At 41.0% G+C, this 22,757-nt stretch overlaps 1 protein-coding gene across 3 annotated transcripts in view; it reads left to right on the top strand.

Annotated features, from left to right (window-relative positions):
- PRKCA (protein kinase C alpha) overlaps positions 1-17,562 on the top strand; it is a 149,982-nt gene extending 132,420 nt beyond the window's left edge. For all 3 annotated transcript variants that reach the window (XM_074160330.1, XM_074160329.1, XM_074160328.1), the window contains 7 exons: positions 293-384; positions 2,019-2,081; positions 2,582-2,720; positions 8,769-8,849; positions 10,257-10,364; positions 12,743-12,883; positions 16,688-17,562. In XM_074160330.1, the coding sequence (XP_074016431.1) occupies positions 293-384; positions 2,019-2,081; positions 2,582-2,720; positions 8,769-8,849; positions 10,257-10,364; positions 12,743-12,883; positions 16,688-16,852 (789 nt within the window). In that variant the 3' untranslated portion in view covers positions 16,853-17,562. The remainder of the gene's footprint in view (positions 1-292; positions 385-2,018; positions 2,082-2,581; positions 2,721-8,768; positions 8,850-10,256; positions 10,365-12,742; positions 12,884-16,687) is intronic.
- The last annotated feature ends 5,195 nt before the right edge of the window (positions 17,563-22,757 follow it).

Below are 22,757 nucleotides of genomic sequence, written 5' to 3'. Positions count from 1 at the left end.
TTCAGAGAGAACTGTATGTGAATAATTATGAGAACCATTGTAGACAAATAATATATAAAAATGCGTCACTAAAATTGGCAAATCTAGACAGATCCCATCAGTCATTTACTCTTTCAGGTTTTACAAAACATTCCACTTCCATTTCCTGATCTATCAATTTTGCCAGAATGTACAACCAGTCCTAATAATCTTAAAAGCTTTATAATGACACATTAGTGAATTTTTTGCTGATCAATGCATATCTATTATTTTCTCTAATGTATTTATGTGCATCTTTAATACTTTATCCTAGGACCGTCTGTATTTTGTTATGGAGTATGTGAATGGTGGTGATCTCATGTATCACATTCAGCAAGTAGGAAAATTTAAGGAGCCACAAGCAGTGTGAGTGTTCAAGTTTATGTATTTAAATCACGTCATCATCTTAATTTTACGCTGTGAGAGGATTAGTTTTCTTTATCACACTATCTAGTAGCGTCTTCCCAGGTTCAGTCTGAAGTCTAGACTGGCCTCTTTTGATTGTGTTTCTTAAGGCCCAAAAGCTGAAGTTTGTTTTGAAAATATTGTTTGCACACGTAGCCCAAAGGGAGCTGTGCCTTTTTATTCAAATATACAGCAGGAACAAAGGCATGCAATGCGTACTTCAAAAGTGACAAGAATTTAAACAAGGCAACAGGAAATTAAAGATGTTACTTGGTATTCTGGTGTTGTTTTTAAAAGCAAATATAAAAACGTGAGTAGAACATTTCAGTCTGAATTAATGCTATAGGGAAAGACAATACAAATAGGCTCAGCATTGCAATATAAATTATAGTTTGTACAAGATAAGTTCAATGTACAGCTTACAAGCATTTCTGTGATCCTACTTTTTATATAAGATTTATTTATGAGGATTTAATAAATGATTAGAAGTTGTTTACATACATGATCCCTTTTAGGTAATGTACATCTGGCATGTCAGTGAGCAACTGATAATGATCTGTAGCATATCCAAATGTGAATAGATCCATCAGCACCATTTCAGTCATGCTTATAACATATCATCATCATTTATTAATGTTTCCTAAATCATTTACCAATAAAACTTTAAAATCAAGTGTGACCAACTGGTTTAAGAATTCAGCTAAAATCATTTCTTGTTTTGATTTAAGTCATCAGGGCTTGTTGAAATGGGAGGACTTCTAAATATAGGTATTCGAGATATAGAACAAAATTTCAACAACGTGCTGAATAAAATATAGATGGTGTCACATCATCCTTGACTCCCAGCTAATGTAACTTGCCAACACTCCTTGAAAACTCTGGTGCTTCATGACAGCTTGTCCCTGTGGAGCATCTTCAGGCACACGTGTTCACAAACACCTCTCGTCAAGTGCTTCAGACCTAAAGCTTTCCTTTCCCTTATGCCAGCCTTAAAATTAACCTTATCTTTAAATAATCCTCTTGCATATAATTTGCACAGCTCCACAGCAACTGGCTTCAAACATCCATCAATATTATGTATCCTTTAATTACATTCAGCAATTATATTTCATATGGTAATCATTTGAATTAGCTTTATGTAATTAATCCATTAACAGCCTGTATAAAGGAATACTATTTCTGCAAATTATTTCGTGCCATATGAATTGCAATGTAAATTGAGCTGTCTCCTGAATTCGGCATTGATATGTGATTGAGATAATGACCTTTGCAGACGGAGTCAGACCAGCGCAGTAAAATGCCGTGCTCCAGCTGCACCATTTTTTTGTGGTCTAGGGAGACATTTTCAATTTTTTTTTAAATTGTGTTATTTTACCGTGAAATACTCAAAATATCTGTTAAAGTCAAATTGAAGTAAGGTATCTGTTATGTCATCTGCCTGTATTTTTATACTTTAATATCTATATACGCACTATATATTACATACTTTTTATGCTATTCTACTATCATTTGTTCCCAGGATGCATTTCCAAAATAGTTTGTCACAAGAAAATCATGAAGCAATAAGAAATATGTTGGGCTTTTTTTTCATACAGGTTCTATGCAGCCGAGATCTCAGTTGGGTTATTCTTTCTCCATAACAGAGGGATTATTTATAGGTGAGTATAATCTGAAATAAGTAATTTCTGAATTTTAAAAACCTGAAAGGATCCATTTCTTTAAGTGCATTTTTAAGACATTTTGTAAAAAGCAATCACTGTAGTGTTCATTTTGTTGTGTTGGTGACTGTGAATCAAAGCCACTGGGTCACCTGAGCTCTTCTGACGTCTGTGCTCTGCTTAACTCAACTTGAAAATGTGAAATATTACCTTCTGCATTCCAGTGACATGCTTCATTGTTTTACACATTCAAAGCCTCGGTGTGAGGGTGTTCATGGCCATATGCATCCGTCCCTTCGTTAATTGTCCAATTTCAGGGCTCATGGTCACTCTTACCTCCCTGCAGTGAGTTGCCTGGCTCCCTCCAGTCTGCAGACTGCCCTGCACGTCCCCTCTGCCCCCGGGATAGCTGCACATCCTCCCCACCTAAACTCAGAAGTAGAGAAGTTAGCCCTAGTTGATCCTAAACATTAACATTAAATTACTGTGATTCTTCACAGAGATCTGAAATTAGATAATGTGATGTTGGATTCAGAAGGACACATTAAAATTGCTGATTTTGGAATGTGCAAAGAACACATGTTAGATGGAGTAACAACCAGGACCTTCTGTGGCACTCCAGACTACATTGCACCAGAGGTAAATGTTTACCATTTCAAGAACCTTTTAGTCTCTCAAATGAAAATTGTCCCTATGCACATTTTACACCACCACGTTTTGACAGCTGTAACTCCGTATACTCTGTGGATGGTACCATCTATACTTCTGCAGGTATATTGAATAACTTTGTGAATTAATACAACATTATCAATAAGACTTCACTATTTTAAAAAATATCTAGTTGATTGAAAACCTCACTTGTTATGAGATCAGTGCTTCAGATTTTGTTCATACTCACAAAAGACTAAAAAAGCTGCATCACCACCTTGTGATTTTAAATTGTAGCCTGGAAATATTATTATATGTATAATAGCAATTGTTATTACACATATAATAACATTATGAAGACCTTTGTGCTTGAATTTGTGAAGTCCTAGAGAGCTCATGGGTATTGTTGAGGCGGTTAATGACTCCAGCCAATATTTTTGGGGCAAACATTGCTTCTTTCATGTTTTTCTCCATAAGTTCACACGGCTGACAGAATACATATATTTTAAGGGCTGTTTGTCATTTTCAGGAAGTCACCAACCACTCGTTGCTTTTTGGGAAGGGACTCATGAGGTCTTGAAGCTTTTCACTCACCTCCCTGCAAAACTACCGTAGCCTTTTCTGGGCCCTGTCTTACGAATGGTTCAGGGGTGTCCTGAGTTACTGCTTCCCATCCCGGGAAAGCTCCAGTCACTGAAAGCCTCAGCTAAGCTATAAGATGAGGGCTTGAATGGAGTTGACATAATAAATGCATAATTTGCCTTGAGTTTTCTGTGACTTGGTGGTACCTGGGCCGCATTCAAGCCACTGAAAATCACACACAAAGGCAAACCCGACAGCGGTGTCTCTAAAAGGAAGATGTGCTCAGGAGAAACACAGTTCTACTTTAAAGCACTGTGATAAATACAAGCAAGAGTTAAGATCTTCAGTCTGGATATGATTTGTATTTCAATAGCTTAGGTATAAAACATTAAAAACAAGCACATGTGGTGATTTGGAAATGATTCAAATATATGAATATTAAAATCTGGTATTTGTGCCTACTGAGCTTTCAAGAGTCTTGATTTGTTTGGCTGCGAATTCAGCGCGAGAGGCTGCGTCCTGATCCAAGAGACTCGGTGCTTCACCGGGAGCTGGGCGAGAGGCAGCTCTGGCTGCAACATGTCTGGCTGTAATGGAATGTTTGTTGGAATGTGGGAGATTTATACACGGGCAAGTAAATTAGTGTCTAAGGTGAATTTTGGCATCTCTGTGAAACTGGAATGAAAAATTGTTTGTTTGTTTCCAGTTGCTAATTCATGCTTTTCAGAGTGAAATACTGTGTGTTATAAAACCTTGTTTTTTCACAAATTGCTGTTGCTTTCAGCAGGATATCAGAGCAGCCAGAGCAGTATTTCATTTTCTCCTGTCAAAACATAAATGAAGCCAATATTACAAATTAAAAAATGTCCTTTCTGTGGCACCAGTCTTGTGCCAAATAATACCAAAGAATGTGTTGTCAGTGCCAAAATGCTCAATATGGGTCAGTGCTGGAATGATTTGTTTTACTTTATTTGGAAATTTCATATAAAGAAATAAACCTTTTACCAAAACATTCAGTAACTGGGAGGAAATTGATCTTTCTATTATCTTACAAACAGACATTTTTTTTTTTTAGTTGACTGGTTTTCTTTCTTTCTGAAGACATTATTGTGACTGACAAATTGCTAACTAGGTCTGTGCTGAACTTCAAAGTAAGGTTCATGTTTTGCTTGCAGGAACATTTTAGCATGTTTCCATGGGCTAAAATTTATAAATTTATAATAGATTATAATGAGGATGCATTTGCATGGTACCATTCCCTGGTGGGTGGAGAGAAACGAGCTAAATCTAAATAAACTGTTGAAGGTATCTAGCGTAGAGTAGTCCTGTGAGTGTGTTGAACTCAACAATAGAGAGTTAGCTCTTTTCATCAGTATTTGGGGAATAATGTTGTGACGATAGTGGGGTCTGAAGGAGCTCGTGCTGCCTCTACAGGAGCTACCCCCAGACCTAGTTCAGAGAGAACATGGCTGGAAGAACCATACAGGGACATCTCAGCTGGCTTCACGCGACAATCTCCGGACAGAAAAGCAGGAGAATATGGTGCTGGATTCCACAGAGTGGATTTGCACACTTCGGTGTACTGTAAAATAATGCTTTCCTTTTTTAATGATTGGGAAAGTTAGCATTTGTTATTACTTAGGTGTATAACACACTGGAATTACTATTCATTTTCTTATTCTCTGCAATGTGAGAAATGTGCAGAGGTTAAACTGGTAGAATCTCAGGTTTGACAAATTCTGTCAGGCTGAAAGTGGTTATCTGGTAAAGAATATTTATTGATGCACTGAACTTAAATATTTATGGTCCAAGTGGTAAAATAGCCATGAAATCAATTAATACTTTGTGTCTCCTTGACCAGTCAAGAGAGACAGAAGGAGATGGATGTGCCGAGGATTAGTGGGGTGGGATTCTCCAGCAGAGCCCGCGGCAGAGGGCTGACCCCCACCGTCAGCAGCCCTGCAGCACTGACTTGGAATTGCAGAAGAATTTGAATTAGAAACTCCATTCCCCTTCTTCTCCATCTAATAGCCTCAAAACCCTAAATTCTAACCTTGCATTTGGGATTACAGAAGGTTGATAGGTGTTACAAAGGTTTGGAAAGTGTACATTTACTGTTTCTTGTACTAGTAATATTTATTTCTTTTAATAACTGAGTTTTAACTTTTCCAGTAGACATAAGATATGTTCACAAAAGACTTTCTCTTGCCTCTGGGGTATAATCTTTTCATCCCAACTGGCTACCAGCTGCAAGCTGCAATGATCTAAACATTCCTACAAATTGCTGGTATTAATCTCTGTGTCCTGCTCTTAACTGAGCCTTCCTTGGAGGCAAAATGGAACAAAAAGAAAAAAAAAGCAATCAACATTCCTCTGCCAGTTTGGCTTGATGAGAGAAATTCCTCCTGAGCTCTCAAATCCACAGAACCTGAAAAGGCAGAGCTCTTAAAATATAGTAATAGGGAGGGAAAATGGAACATTTGAAATGCAAAAGGAGAGGAGAAAGGCAAGAATTTGAATTGATAATGGAGAAGGAGGGGAAGGGAAGGGTCCTACCAACTTTCCATTATTCCCTGGCCAGTAGAAAGCAGAGATCAGAGCTGGAGGAGGGTACAGGTCTTCTTCATTTCTAGGCACACAAACTCCCTCACTGCTCTGTGGGTCTGCTCTGCACACTGCGGTGAGACAGATCATGTTAATATACCCCTATTTGTTCTAAAAGATATCAAAATTTGTGCATGCAGATAGAATTATTTTGGCAGCTGCTACAAGGCAGCCAGTGATGGCTTTGAGTGCAGCAGCTGGTAGGTAATACATGATGATTTCTGCATGAGGAGGAGGGAACTACTGAAAATAAGACATTTAGAACTTGCTGACTTTGTACCAATGCCTGTTTGACTGTATATTGAAAACTCATCTGCTTCCTCCCACATGTAATTTCTTCCTTGAAGTGAGCATTCTTTCCTCTCGTTTACATTTTCCAATTAATGCTTTGAATATCTCCCAATATTATGAGTGTAACCGCCGGGTTCTGTGCGTGACACACAGGTTGGTGAATGAAAGTGGCAAATTGCTTTTCTGTATTTCACTTGTATCCTATCCTTACCAGTTAAGCTGGTGATTCAAATTGGTTGTATTTAATTAGGATTAAAGGAAAAAGCTTCCTGTGTACAGCAGCAGACATGGACAGTACCACTTTTTCCTACAGTGCGATAAGTTCAATGAAAAAAGTGTTTCCATTGCATTTGCAAAAGTGGGACTTTTCTGCAGTGGGACCTTTCCAGCCCCAGGGGAATTTGATGTCCGTATTTAGTTCTCAAATCCCACTCTCATCATGCGACTGGTTCAGGCAAGGGAGGTGTGTGCCTGCTCGGAGGGGGCACCGCTCTGTTCCTCGGGTGCTTCTGCTGATGGTGACACGTGGCATCAAATGGGACAAAAATTTTAGTGACGCTGACCATGTGTTAGGTTAAATGTAGGAGCTTCTTTCATGTTAATTCTGTCTCTCTTGATGATTCTGCTTGATATTTTCTCACAAAGGCAGATTTAATTGGGACAGATTAGATTTGCTGATGAGATTGCTATTTAGAGAACAACCCCGTCTCGACTCACCTCTTGCTGGATAAACAGACAGCGTCACTGAGTCCGTGCTTTCTTACATCTGTCACGTTATGACATTGCAGTACTGTGGTTAAAAGATTTCCTCTCTTCAGCACTCCCATCGAACTCTATCTGCTATGGTCGCATGGTTTTCTCATTTGCTAATTGAAATAAACTGTTCCTACCAAAGTCACTTACATGAAGCACACTTATTGTACAAAATGTTCTGCCTTTAGAAATTAATGACCTTCTGAAAAATATCCCTTTTTTTTTTTTTCTAATAAAATACTCTTTTCCATAAGGCGAGGAGAGATTGTTGGAGAAGTGTTGAGAATGAAATGTTATATCATTTTCTGTGTGTGAAGGCCACTATTATTTTTTTTGATAAAATTTTCAAAGTGTTCGGTCTTTCAAGAAGCAACATTGATTCCAGCAGACCTCTGGGAACTTACTGCTGATAGAAATTAAAGGGAGAGTAACCGAGTATGTCAACCACCATAATATGAAATGAATGTCCCAATTATATATTTTAAAGCCCATATGACTGCTGAAAGACAACTAATAGAGATTGCCTTTGTGTAGGACCTTCCAGCTGAGAATCTTGTTATTACCCCTGGTTGTGTAATATATTTCAAAGTGCGATTGATTTTGAAATCCTTTGCTCAGAAACATTGCAGTGATTTTTAATTCACGTACTGCTGTTATCCCGGCGAAGAACGTATATTCACAGAGAGACTCTCATTTTATTTAGCAGCCAGGCAGTCCTGCTTCATTGAACTGGTGACTCGGTATTTTCCTGAGAAACTATAAAACTTGCCAGTTCAACTTCTCTTTCAGATTACTAAAAACTCTAGACTATGTGATGTGTACTTGTCTTAGCAGTTTGTTTCACAAAGAATAAAACCACATGCAAACAAATAAATGCAAGCCCACCTGGAGTGGTGAGGGCCTCAGTTCCCTGCTTGTCCCAGTGGAGCAGTGGTGCTGGGGCCGGGGGCTCCAGGGCTGGGTTGTCCTGCATCCCTTCACGAGTCACAGTATCCCTTCACAGTTATTTAAAAGGAGACCTGAAAGAACAACTGCACCTCAAAACTCTATAGCCTGCCTAAACGCATCTCTTAAATAAATTAACACTGATCTCTGAAGAGGCCTCGATTGAAGAAAATGACGCAGGAGGGGACCTGTGTGCTGGTGGCGCTTGCAGCCTTTCCCATGTCAGAACTCAATTTGTGTCTCCTTGTGAGTCAGATGTGAACCCAGAGGATGCAAAATACTTGACATTTCCATTAGGCTGAACAGCAGAAACCCCCTTCTTTTGGTGTAGCTGGTATCTAGCTTCAGACTAAGAATATCTTATTCGTGCAACTTGGGAAAACATAACTGAGCTTTTCAGAGTTCTGCTCTTTTCTTAAATTTTGATTCCTTTTACAGCAGAACAAAAATATAAATATTGAAAAGAAAGGCTTAATTATTGATAATCTGTAAGTTAAGTGAGTCTCACGATTTCAAGCTTTTGACATAAACGGATGAATAACATTTTTGCCTTGTCTCCTACACTGTGCTGCCGTACTTCCTCCTTCGCCTTCAAATGCACATCCCAGGGTCTCCTAAGAGCCACGTTTCCCCAGATATTGGAGTACCAGAGGACAGGGCTGGGTTTGGACTAGCATTTGCAAAACAATCCAACTCCCACTGAATCCAGAGATTAGCTGGAGTAGAGATTGCAGGATTCGCTTTCTGGGCTTTTTCAAGGAAATGTATTTGTCTGTGTATGTCACTATCTAATACGACACAGGACTGGCTGTTAGTTAACATAGGGGTTTTTGTTTGTTTTTGGGTTTTTTTGTGATTATACAGATTATTGCTTACCAGCCCTATGGGAAGTCTGTGGACTGGTGGGCGTACGGAGTGCTGCTCTATGAGATGTTAGCTGGCCAGGTAAGAGCTACCCTCCCTGCTGCAGTGACCTCCTCCTGCCTCCCCAACCCTCCTCTGTTTCCAGGCTCCCTACAGGGTTAGACCCTTAGGGGTCAAGACCGGGGCCTTTCTTACTGATATTATCTCCTTGTACTGCTGAGAATGTATTTAGGCTTCAAGCTCTTTATATTGCACCCACATAATCAAGCACTGCCTTTGAATACGGCTTCTTTGTACTGTAATAATGTTATAAATAGCCATCTTCAAAATTGAATGGGAGACACTTGAGCAGGGAAATGCTTGTCAAATGGAAGAAATGCCATTTAGCAGTTTGAAAGCACAGGGAAACATAATAAGAGTGTGTGTATGCTCTGCATTGCAGTTAAGTCACAAGAATACAGTTTTTGTACTGTATGTCCTAGGGGTAAAGTATGGGTCTCGCCCCTTGAAATATGCTCAGTTACAAACCCCTTATTCTGCACCGTTAATGAGACGCTGCTCTCTCTGAGTCACTCAAGTGGAAAAGCAACACCGTGCTGCAGTAAATGGTAGATAACTACCAACTTCAAGGAATTCTATTAGTCCTGAGTTGGAAAAGATTTCTGCAATTGGCTTTCAAAGAGGGTTAAAGGCATGCATCTCCTAAGCTTAAAACATACATTTTTAACAAATGCCTCTAATAGTTTCTCTACTAAATTCCAGTCAGCATTTTAAAAGTTTTTGAAGTGTAGCAATTGCAGTTGTTGGCATTTACAGTCTGCATTGCAAATATTGGGCGTCTGAATGCTTTTGAGAAAATGAGATGTACCATTAGCCGAGTCTTGCACAGTGCCCATGTCCCGGGGGCTCACCCACGGGCACTTTCCTCTTCACCTATATTTAAAAATAAAATGCAGCCTTTGGTTGTGGTACGGTCTGCCATTCACAGAAGCAGAGTCCACAGCCATGTCTTATAAAACAAACGGGAATTGCATGAGGAATGACTATACCTTAACACAAGGTAATTGAAAATCACAGTCTCCAGACTTCACCCTTTGAAGTATTTTGGCTGTCTGGTGCACAGCAGCTTTAAAAATTAATTAAAGAAGATCATCCTGCACACGTTTCATTAACCTGGCTGCCATGCTGTGGTCAGAAATGAACTTCTTCCCTCGATTTTTATCTGAGTGATAAAGACTAAACTTGTGGGTTAGAAGATCCCAAGCTGCAGACGGCTGGGGGGTTGGTGTATGTCCCAGGGGAAGGACCGCTGCTGTGTACTCATCTCTTTGGGCATCTCTGACTGACTGGAGACAGGTTGCTGGGCTGGATGCTCCTTTTCTGACCTGTCAGGGCCATAGTATTGTCGTGCCTTTTCATAAAAAGTGGAGAATTTTTAAAAAAACCCCAAATTCAGTAAGTAACTTGCCTGTGATTTATTTTCAACAGCCTCCATTTGATGGCGAAGATGAAGATGAACTTTTCCAGTCCATAATGGAGCATAATGTTTCCTATCCAAAATCCCTGTCCAAAGAGGCTGTCTCCATCTGCAAGGGGGTGAGATAGATACTTCTTTATCATTAAGTTTCTTTTTGGCAGTCCTTGTGAATAACTAAATTTGTCTGGCTTTGATATGGCACTGTAGTATTTTTAAGTGCAACTTGTCAGGCCATGCTAAGCTGTATCGTCCCGGAGCACCCGTCGCCTGCTGCTGCTGATAAATATTCAGCTCTTCCCGCTATGCCCACTTGTTTTATGGTAGGAACAAATGTCACAATCAGTAGCTGCCAACTCCGAAGCAGAATTTATAAGCAGGAGGATGGTGTGAAACGCCCCCAGCCCCTCACCTCAGCCCTGGCAGCACAGCCCCGGCTGGGGATTTCTCCACTGGGATGGGTAGCCTTGTGGCAGCAGCAGGGCAAAAGAGGTATGACGAATCGGTTTTAAATGTAGTTAAAGATGAGCTTATGTGAAATCCTGAGTGTAAATGCAAGGAACCTGTGGGGAAATCCTGACCCAGTGGTAACCTGTGTGGCCTAAAATTTATCTTAGACTCCAAGTTAATTTAATTTAAATTTTTTTGAGGAAAAGAATAGATTTGACTTCAGGGGATTAGCTCAGGAAACCAGAATTCATTTGACTTTCCTTTGACTCCGCGTGATTCCCTAGAGTACTGTCAGTCTGTGGCTTTTCCAAACCACCATCTATAAAGCATTATTTGATGTCTTACTTACACTGATAAAATATCACTGCACTTAGTGTCAGTTAATTTGGTATTTACTTTCTTCCTTTCCTGTCCAACCATTTATGAAGTCTTGTACATGAGCCGGATATTAATCCCTTAAGGAAAAGTCATCAAGAAAAAGAAAAGCTGTTTAGAACAACAAGGTAGAAGGAAAGACCACTCTGATTTTGGAGCCTATCCCAGTGCAGATATGCTGGCCAACAAAAACAGAACATGATATCATTTTGTAAAGTACATGCAGATTGATGCCTTGTCGTGAAAATCGTATATTCAAACAGCACAGTTTGAACTTGATCTAATTACCGTGTTTTCAGCTCTCCTGCTTGCTGCCGTTCTGGAAGGTGCTAAAGCAAAGGGAGGTCAGAAAGCTAAAATTGCCTTGCACCATGAGGCTTAAGGTCGGGTCTCTGTGATAATAACCTGTTCATCATCTCTATTAAACTAACAAATTGATCCCAGGTTTCAGCAAGCATGATGCCTGAGTGAGGCAGTCAATATGAGAAGGCTTCTGAACCTTGTAGCCAGCAGTAGCTCAGTGATCCCGGGGCCGGGCACCATCGGTCAAGGCCAACGTGCTCTTGAAATTGAGTCATCTGCTTGACATCTGTTCTACTGACTCGGGGTTTGCTGGGTTTGGTAAAAGCAGAAACTTCAGAATTAGAACTGCTAGAATCATTCATATTTCTTATATCACCTACTGTTAAAGCAAGGGGTTTAGAAAAGGTAACGAAAATGGGAGAGTTGCAGGGTGTGATTCCTACCCCGTCACTGCCAGCTTCCCAAAGTCTGCTTAGAGGCGCGTTTATTTTAGGTTCAAAATTGGAATGTGATCAACTCAACATTTGGAGGGAGGCTAAAGCAGTACAGCTGAGGTTTTAAAAAGAGGTGTTGAGGTATCACTCCCAGCAGTATATTAATCATATATAATTTGTAAAAGAGCTTGAAGAAGTCCCCACAATACTGGAACTGAGAGTTGAAGGCTACATTGCTCAGTTCCTAATGTACATACCAATTGAAAAGATTTTGAAGAGCTTGTTAATTCAGAGGCATATTCCTGTTTCCAAGCATGAAATGCTGGTGGGTTTGTTTTTTTTTTTTTTCCAAGTCTACTTAATCTGTGCAGCTGGGTATAGTATTGACCAAGATGTCATTAAGGATGCAAGGGAGGAAACGCAGATTAGATATTGTCAGCTGGGTGCCAAGAAATTGTAGACTCTGTAATGAGATGTCTTGAACAAGCCCAAGAAAATGTCAGAGGGGGGTTGTACTTCATACAGCTTTAGTATATTGGAATTTATTAAGTTTAATTGATTGTTGAGGTAGGGCAGAAGCTGTTCTGGAGATTTATAAGGCTGAACTGAAAGACCAAAGGTGAAATTCAGGAGTGAGTTGTGAACTAATACGATGGCAGCATGCCCTGGGCACCACTGCCCGCCCGCCCCCCCAGTGGCAACCTCTGCCCAGTGGGAAAAAGTTCTCAAGCACAACCCTTAAATTTGCTGCTGACGTGCTGTCTCCAGTAATTGAACAAAAAACCTAATCTTCAAAAAATGAATTTTAGCTTTTCAAAACAATTTTATTGGCAACTTGCATCTTCAGGAGAGGAGCAAGAGCATCGCAGCCTGGGGAAACTCGCTCTCGCTTTCATTCCAGCATTACATTTAACCATTTGGTGTTTTTTTCCTGACAGCTAATGACTAAACATCCTGCAAAACGCCTTGGCTGTGGCCTTGAAGGTGAAAGAGACATCAGGGAACATGCTTTCTTCAGGAGAATTGACTGGGAAAAACTGGAAAACAGAGAGATTCAGCCACCTTTCAAACCTAAAGTGGTGAGTGAGATGCCAAGTCCTTCCCTCGCTAAATGTGTCCGCAGTCCTGCCTTCCCGAGGGGTGAGGTTGGTGCTGGCTGGATGGTGCTGCAAATCTGGGACACTTCTAAAATAAGGCAATTTGATTGTGGCAGACCAGTCTGTAAATCTGCTAAGGTTTCGGCACCCTGCAGCATAACCCAGTGCACTTTCTTCTTTGTGAAAGAGTCTCTCGGTGGTTTGAGTCCTGGCTGGACGCTCGTGCACTGCGTGAGATGCTGAAAACAGGGAAAAGCTTGTGTGTGCACATCAGCCACTTGAGACCTGTAATGAGTGTGGTCCCCAGCTGTCTCCTCTGAACAGCGTCTGAAGTCAGTGATTAAAGGTATCTGAATTACTGGGGTGAATTTCCTCCACAGTGGGCTACACAGCACGGGGGGGGGTGTATTCCCCACCCTAGAGTCACATATCCTGAGCTTGTGAGAATAATCCCTGATTTATTTTTAATGTTTGTTACTGGTTTGCACGCAGGTATCTGTAGGAACATTTTAGAAATCCAAACAAGTGAAAGATGTCCTTACCGTGAGAACTTGTTTGCATAATGTGATTTGAAGAGCAGTTTGTTGACAGAGAATTTCCTTCAGCATGTACTGTGCTCTGTTGACAGGCAAAGAAAAGTATTTCCACACAAGAACAGAAGCTTTCAGGAACAGCTGTAAATTGTCATGTCCTAACATTGAATCTTTCTTCTCTGACTCCTTTCTGTTTAGCTGAGACACCTAAGCTGGCTGTAGCTCTGCAGGTGTAGGGTCACTGGTCTCACTAGTGTGGTCTCACAAACTAACAAACAGAGGGAGGCCACTACCCACCGGCAGAATATATTCCTCTCTTTTTGCACACAAATGACTTCTCCACATCACCAGGAGTGAGTTGCATGCCGAGAGGAGTGTCTCGGGCTAAAGGAAATACCCTTTTCATACGGTGTGGATTTTGCAAGCAGGGAAGGTGTAAATAAGCCAAGGGCGGGGGGGGGGGGTGCTTCCCGGCCAGTGCCGGGGGCTGGCTGTCCAAAGGGGAGCTGCACCTCCTTAAAGCATCTTTTATGGCAGATTTGCATCACAAGCTTAAGCAAATCTACGTTCACATCTGTAAGTTCAGGAAACAAGTGCTTAGACTCTCCTTGAAGCTAAAAGCAATACCAGCATGAAGGCACTAAAAGCTTGGAGTATGGTCTGGTTCCATCATAGCACATTTTGTGGCACACCCTGGCTCCTGTTTAGAGCATCTGTGCTCCATCTCCGTGGTTATCATGAGCTCTACAGGCTGCTATTAAAATACACCAAGGCGTATTCACATGGAGCCTAACTTTCCCAGACAAAAATAATTTAAAATCCAAGTCTGAAATTTACATACCCTGTGTATAACTCATTTATTGGGATTGTTGGTTCTATTTATATGGATTCTAGAAAGCAAAAAAACCACATGATCCTTAATCTGTTTGAAGATATGGAGTATTTATAGGCTTCATTTGGGGTGGGTTTTTTTCAGAAAGCCTTTCTAAGTATATCTTCTTTAGGAAGCATGTTGCTGCAGGAATAATCCTGCTGCTTTTTCACACAGGTATGATTCTCACTCCAACACAGAGTCTCAGATTTTGGGTCAGCAGTTGGTTGGTTTAAGCAATATGTTCCCTTCCAGGTTGACATTTCACAGACTATAGGCATGGGCTGGTTATTTGGCAAGAAGGACGTTTCAGTAGTATTTGTAAGTTTAGGAGTTCCAGGAGTCCCATATTTTCAGTTCTGCTTTAATACTGCATTAACACTGATGATAGCAATGCTACTCTTTAATGTGAAGACAAGTATGTAACTGAAGATTCAAATTTCTTGATAAATAATTACATTCGCACCCCAAAAATACCTGAATTTCACCTGAGTTATTTTTCAGCCTCCACTAGTATAAGCAGTGGTGAGAGGCTTAATGGAGTCAGGGACTTTTGTTTTGATATACAGTTTTTTTTTACTGCTCTTCAGTTCCCAGGGGACAAAAAAAAAAAGGAAGAAAAGAAAAAGGAGCATAATTTTGTGGAAGAAGGATGCATATCTGTAGAACATCTTTTTAGCAAAAAGTCTTCCCTGTATAAAAAGCCCTTTTGTTGCTGCTCTGAGTTGACTGTACTGCCTCTAAATATGACTGTTAATTTGGGAATACATCGACTTTCATTCCAGTGATGGAGAGTTTTCCCCTCATCAAACTTCCGCTCTGTCCATTCTTGTTCTCCAGAGATTCTGTACCAAAGTGCATTGGCTTCAGTGGGTGTTCGGGGAGTGCAGAACCCTGGGTGACAAAGCAGACTACCATTAGCCTGAAACCCATTGAAGTGTCCCTCTGCTTGTGTTCTTCCAAGACTGAGCGAGTGTCCTCCTTTGAGCACCGCGCTCCAGTACCCGAGCATGCCTTTTCCATCTGAAATATAAACCAACTTGTGCCCGAGGCAGCAGAAGTTCTTTGCAGCTCAGATGGAATGGCGTGTCCCAGTCCAGGAAGTGCCAGGTGCTGTGCAAGAAGACTGGAAACCGTGACTGACTGAGCTGTTTTCACGACAGCCAAACACCTCACCCTCAAATTCCCTTAACAGGCCCCTCTTCAGTTGGTTTCTCCTATAAATGTGCAGCTTTATTCATGTTGCATTAGTTCAGAAAAATCAATGTTTAATATTGGTCTATTATATGAGCCATCTTCTACCCTTTCCAAGTTATACCCTAAGCCTGAAGATAACAGTGTAGTGTTATCCCCGAATCCACGTGTGGGTATGTTCACTAGCGGAAGTGCTCGGCTGTGCAGCTGTCCCGTGGGGATGGATGGAGAGGAAAACGGCAGGGACATTGGGAGGAAACGTTCAGTGCCTTTATCGTACGACCACGCTTTGTCCAGTCATCTGTGTAGATTGTTGTGAGATAAGCAGATTTACCAGTTTCCTTTAGACCCCTCCATAATATCCAATATCTAGTTTTCCTCAAATACGCATTCTTTTCTTGCACCCAAGCTAATTTTCTTCTGGTCCCAGGTTGGTGCTTTTTAACCTGCCTCTAATCATGCTTCCCTGCCTTTCAAGTCTTTTCTGCATTACTCAAAAATATCCGTTTCACAAACCTGATTTCTTCTGTGTTCTGTTTGGAATGGGTTGTGTTCAGCGTGTGGCTCTATATAACCCCCCTTCTCGGCTGGCCTTCGCGAGATGACGTGTCTCAGGCAGAAAAAGGAGGAAAGCTGTGACAGCACGTTTTGTAGTGGGGACCCCTTCCCGGGATGCGCACCCTGCCCCAACTCCCTCCTGTGGCCCCCAGGACTGGAGCTCCGCTCAGTTGAATTTACAGGAGTTTGTAGGCTGTACAACGAAGAATCAAAGCATGTAAATGAATTCCATGAAGCTTTCTGCAGATCGCGAAGGAAACAGAGACTAACATGAAAATTTAATTTTGCATCGTAAAGGTTTTAAGAAGAATGAAATGACTTGCCAGATAAAGTATCTCTTGCCAATACATGTCCATAAAAATACTTCCTTTTTCCATTTTTATCCCAGTAATACTGAATATTTAAGCCTCTTTACCTTGTCACCTCATGATGATGGATGGGAACTTTTCTGACTGTGTCTTTCATCAGAATTCATCTGTTAAAACTTCTCTGTTTGCCTGGGTTTTTTTTGTTAAAATACCTGAAACAAAAATTTTCTCTTAAGTACTGAAAAAATCTGCAAAAAGCTGGAACTGCCAACCTATTGCTGATTTTTTCAGCCTTTTTTCTGTTTTTCTTTTTTTCTTGCAGTGTGGCAAAGGTGCTGAAAACTTCGATAAATTCTTTACACGAGGACAGCCAGTGTTAACACCTCCGGATCAGCTGGTCATCGCTAACATAGACCAAACAGATTTTGAAGGGTTCTCTTACGTCAACCCCCAGTTTGTACACCCCCTTTTGCAAAATGTAGCATGAAACAGCAGACCAGGGACAAATTCCGCAGTGGGGAACCCTACAATTTTTAGGCTTTTGCCTTGTTGATTCCATTTGGGCCTGGAAATTGTAGGGTTAGAAAGTGTAAGATGGGGGAAAGGCCACTTATTCAGGATTTTGGCTTTGCAACAGCGATGTTGTCTTCATGGGAGATAAATTAGTGTACGGTGCCCACTTATTCTTCTAGAAGTCACCACTGACTTGTCTAAACTTACCCATTTTTTGGTACATTACATATTTTTGTAGCTCCCCACTGCCCTTTTGCTCCCTTTTCCACTCTGCTGTGTTAGAAATAGTCTAACACAGGGTCTGAAAAAAACCCAACCTGGAGCATTCCGTGCTGCGGTGCGGATGCTGGGAGGTCGGAGCACCGGGCCCCGAGGGACCGCTTCTCCCCGCTCTGCCCGGTGACCTCGGGGACATCAGCAGCACGAGAGACTGAAACGGCGGCGGCACCAGGGAGGAGAGGCATTGCAAAAAAATTGTGAAAAGTAGTTGTGTCGAAAATACGACAGAAACAAGTTGGGAGTAGGTGGGAGGGGGGGATGAAATCCAATTTGACCCTGAGGCTTCGTGAACCCGAGTAACACCGAGTAAGTAACACCGAGTTTAAACACACTTCAGTGGTGGCCAGATCTCTAGGATCTTTGCTAAGTAGCATGTGATAAACTCAAGGGTGAAATTTTGTCTTTAATAAAAATAATAATAATAGTAATAATTTTAATAATATTTTTGTGAATTTTAATCTCCATGAGATTATTCTGTGATCCAGGGTGCCATTGTTTGTTCAGTTAATTTAATTTACATCCCTCCTCAAGCTTACTGTTAACCGGTTCTAATACCAATATTTTACTATGAAATTTGTTAACCTGGAATGTAAACCAAAACTGTAATCCTTAAATCTTATTTACATGTGTTTATTTATAGTCTTCAGCATAGGACAGTAAATCTACGAAAGCACTATATATTATAAATTAATAAAAAATGCAGCCCTGAGTGACTTCCTGATTTCTCCAGAATAACTCATGAAAATCAAGTGAGATTTAGTCTTAAAATAATCAGTTTTAATTCAGAAAACTTGGGGCTGTAGAATAATCAAGCCTGAAAGAAGAAGCACCTAAAACTTGTTTTATTGATAGAATGGAATTTAATACATTTTACATATGCTTCATGCAATGAATTTTGCATGTTTAGTAATAACTCTTAATAATAAGGGTTAATAATAAGCAGATCTATATTATTGACATAATCGTATCAAGCATAAAGAGTATTATAAAAATTTTATAAAACAAATTGTGCTTTATTTGTGAAAGTTCTTGTTCTGAATGATATGATTTAGATTTAGCTAAATGTTTTATTGCTATTGTTTTGGGTTTTACTTTAGATTTTGGATATTGTTAATGGCTTAGGGTATAATCTCTTTTTTTAAAAGTAGATCTACTTTTAAACAATAATTGCTACCTGCAGGTTTTATACGAGGTTCAAGTAGGCTTTCATTTCACGTCTGCTTATTACTTACAGAGAAGGAAATAGACTTTATTTGCAATGATGAACACTGTAATTAATGCAATCTTCTCCTCTCCTATCACTTAGATAAAAAATTTTGATATTTCCTCTTACGACTTACCCGAAGATATTAATTCAAATATCAGTAAATATTTTTTGTGCATATTTTGGTTTTGTTACAGCATGTAAAATAGTAGTCAGTGCATTTTCCTTTTTTTTTTCCTTCTGCCTTGTTAATGTTAGCAGCCATAGGCGCTTTTGTCTGTCAGATGTGCATGACGATGCCAGAAGCATGATGTCTCTGTTCCTGCATGCAGACTGATTACAATTTTTCCAGCATGTAAACATACTCAAACAGTAAGATATTTGCCATAAAAGACTTAAATTTATACTAGAATATGTAACTGGGGTGGGTGGGAGGGGAATCTACTTTCTAATCATCTTTTATGACAATAAAACATGGAACCTGTGCCAAAGATTCTGATAGAGAGATCCCGTCCTGCAGATGGGAGCCAAGGGGCTGGGTTTGACGTTGGGGGTGACCCGTGGCGGAGCGGGGCTGGTTTTGAGTGAAACGGGGTTGGATGGGAACAGTCACCGTGTCCTGTTCCTGCGCCCGTGGTGCCCTCGGCAGCTGTATTTTTGGTGCCCAGGACACACGATTTGTGGCACTCCAGAAGTTTGGCTTTTGCCCGGTCGTGGTCCTTTTGCAGCCCCAGCCCTGAGCAAGGAGCGTCTGCCCGGGGAAGGGTCAATGAGCAGAGGTTAATGAGTGAGGTTTGGGGAAACACCGAGCTAATGAGGGGTATTGACCGACTAACAAGAACTCAGGCTGTTGCCTAAATAAACAGAACTCAAAATTTTAGAACATTTTAGGAGACAAATCTGTAAACCATTGTGTGTCAAATACATTATCAGCCAAGTCTGGGAGTTCATTTTCTTGTTTGTATATTATATACTTCTAAAATTATGGTCTTCACCATAAAGCATGTGGACTAGTGCAGCATTCATGACTGTTTATGTTTTTCTGAATATTATTAGCCTGCCATAGATTAGGAAAATCTGGGTATTGTGCTGTAGAAGAGAGTAGATTCAACAGATTACTGAGGCTCAGATTTTTGATAAATATGGGGCTCTCCAGTAAGTGATCTGCAGAGAGGCAGCATTTGCATGTGTTTTAAGAATGTAAAATAAAAAAGATACTTTTGGAAAAGGCTATTCAGGGAGAAATACCAGTGCCCAGGTTTCTGCAGGAGGAAAAGCAGTAGAGGGCAGAACCAAGCCAGGAACAGGCAGGAGCTCCCTGAGGCCAATATTCCCAGACGCTTCTGGTTTTCCTGATGGAATACGAATTGTGCAGGGATTTCCTGTTGCGGGCGGTTGTTGCTGGCATGGCTGTGACAGTCGGTGCTGATCCCACCAGAACGCGGCATTAAAGAGCTGGTCCAACATCTGGACAGAGCTGCTCGCTTTCTGGCTGCTTCTCATAACCAGTGTCTTAGGCACTTGTGTTTGTTCCCCAGTTTTTCTGATGTAGATGCAGAAATTCCTCTTTAACGTTGTTACCTCAAGTCCCTGGGCTTGCGGCAGCTCGTGTCGTCTTCTGTAGGTGTCTGTAACGCTTGCGAATGGGTACTGTGAACTCCTGGGTCCCGCAGGAGCAGGACAGGGTTGTATAAAGCAGGGATTGAATATTTGTGTTGCTCTCCCCAATGCACTCGCACGTGAACACTCACACTTGCACCAGCCCTTCAGTGAGAACTCCAAGGGGCTTGTTTATCATCCAGAAATTTATAACGGCAAGTAAAACCTTAAGTATCCAGCAAGCCTCTTCATATCTTTTTAAATACAGGTGTTATTTATATAGTATTTTTCACAAGACGTGGTTTTCTAGACAACGTGTATCAACAGCGGGAGAGGCGCTAGAACTGCTTTTCTCTCACTTGTGTTCAGTAGCAACCGTAACCCAAACACCCACATTATCACAAAGATTTCTAAAAGTCAAATAGAAAATTACAATACACTGAAGGTGGGGTGGACATTTTGGGAACCATGTTTCTGTCCCACGTGTGCTCCGGTCCTGAGGAGCTCCGGAGCGGCCCTGTTCCCGCTGGCACAGGTCTGCATGAAAAGCTTCCAAGCTATTTCAGGGATTAAATGGGACTTAACTGTCTCATAGGCAAATTTCTTCATTATTTGGGCATCTGGGTGTTTTTATCCACCTTCGAGTCACTTCAGCAGGGTGGTGGGTTTGCAGGATGGCCACTTCGCCCGCCGGCCAGCCTTGCTGCTCTTTGAGGATTGCACATACTTGAGAAGGAGAGAGCACATTCCCATAATAAAGTACTCCCCTTTAATCCAATTTAGAAGAGAAATGCAATTTAGTTTTCTGATCCTTCATTCTTTCCAGAAATACAATTGAATTTCCCTTTACAAGCTGAAGAAAGTTCTTCTGGAAATCAGCTGTTAGTTTAAAAGAAACTCATCGTATCTAAATGCTGTTGGCCTTTGAAATCCATCCTGTCTTTTGGGGTGAATTCAATTGAATAATGCTGGGCTCCTGTAAAATTAATAAGGTCAAGTGAGAGAGGAACCTGTGTTGTAGCTGGAAAGATGACGTGTCCAAGGGCCTGTCCGGCACCACTTGCAAACTCTGTTATTCGGTGCATCCGGCTGCAATCCCAGTTAAACGCCATGGGGGACACATGCCGTTAGCAGAGGGGGACGATACTCCTTGTTAAGCAAAACGCATCATTGGAAATATAATTATCCCGTAATAAAGCTTTGATATGAGTAGGAAGCATATTTACAGTACTGAGTTTACAGTGGGCTTTCGGACCTGCCACAAAACTTCTGGAAACATTTAATGTGGTTTTCAGTTCTTTTAGTCACACGTTATTGTGCATAGGTTTTGTCTCTCCGCTGATGTGAGTGTCGTCTCTCGGCGCTGCGTTACCTGGTGCTGGTCGGTAGCAGGCACTCGGCTGCCAAGTAGGAAAAACATAGACAAGCTAAAGCACTTTCGTCCTCAGCTCTACACTCTTAGAGGGGATCTGGAATAGTTCAGTTGAAGAATTAAATAAGAATTGACTCCGTAAACATGTATGATTTCATACCAACCAGTATCCGTGCCAGTAACAATTGGTAATTAAATAGCCTTATAATGAATAATCATCATGCACTACAGCCCTCCTGTTCCTAGGAAAACCTTGAGAGAGAGGGCGAGTTATTAACCTCTCTGCCTCAGTTACCTCATCTGTAAAATGGGGGTAATAATACTTACTTACCTCACAGGGAGGTGTGAGGACTTCTTAGGTAATGTTTCTATTACACTTTTAACCTGAAAGAGTTGTGTAAGTATTATTATAATTTTTAATATGAAATCAGGTTATTCGATTCACATGGTATTGCTGGATATGCCATGCTATTTCTACTTTTTTATAGAACTTTAGTAATTCTGCTGAAACCGTTTAAAGAGAAATAAAATCAGATCTGATATGTTTCTTACAGAATCTGGAGTCCAGCTTTTGTTAACTGGAGTCAGGGTGCGATGGGGAGTGACGCTTGCTGATTGTGTAGGTCAGCTGCACTTACCTCTCTTCCAATTACTGAGATTTCTATGTGCAATTTAAAAATTCCATGTAAATGGAAGTCTTAGCAGAACTGATTATTGTAGGGTGGGATTCCCTATGGGTAAATGAAGTCAGCACAACTGTTTTCTAGTAATGTTTATACTGACTCCTATTGAAGGAGAAGCGATATTCTTTATGCAGCTGGTCCGTCCATGACAGGTTCATTCCGTTGATATTTTAATGTATTCCTGTGTCATATATCTTCATGTTTTTCTTTTCCTTGTGTGTGACGTCATAGTTCAAATTAAAAAGAAAACTGCCCTAGAAACTATGATTTTTCTTCCATTGATGTCAGTTGACCAAAAGAAAAAAATAAATCAGTGGTCTATTAATAACTTTAAGCAGTGACATGCAGGAAGAGGAGCCAGAGCACTGATCACTGACCCCAGCCTGCTTCCTGTGAAGCTCATGTCTCACTAAGGGATACACTGGAAAGTCTACAGTTGATCTTAAATTTGTTTTGTAATTTTAAGTTGGTGACAGGAACATTTTACTAGGAAAAAAAATTGTATTTCTGATCTTTATAAACCTTTTCCTAAGAATTATTTGGATTGTATTTATCTTCCTTCTGATTGAACCCTGAGAGGCTCCGTCCTTCCAGAGGTTCCTGTGCTCCTCTCTTGACCGTCCAAGGCGTCCAGTGGAACCGCTCCGTGCTGGGAGCTCGTGGTGTGCTCAGTGCTTACTTGGAGCCAAGACCGCCGTGTCCAGCCCCGGGCAGCAGGAAGGGCAGCACTAAAAGCCTCTGA

This window comes from Numenius arquata, chromosome 17 (genome assembly GCF_964106895.1).
Source record: "Numenius arquata chromosome 17, bNumArq3.hap1.1, whole genome shotgun sequence".
Lineage (NCBI taxonomy): Eukaryota > Metazoa > Chordata > Aves > Charadriiformes > Scolopacidae > Numenius > Numenius arquata.
The sequence above is the reverse complement of the archived record's forward strand: the minus strand, read 5'-3'. Positions and strand labels throughout refer to the sequence as shown.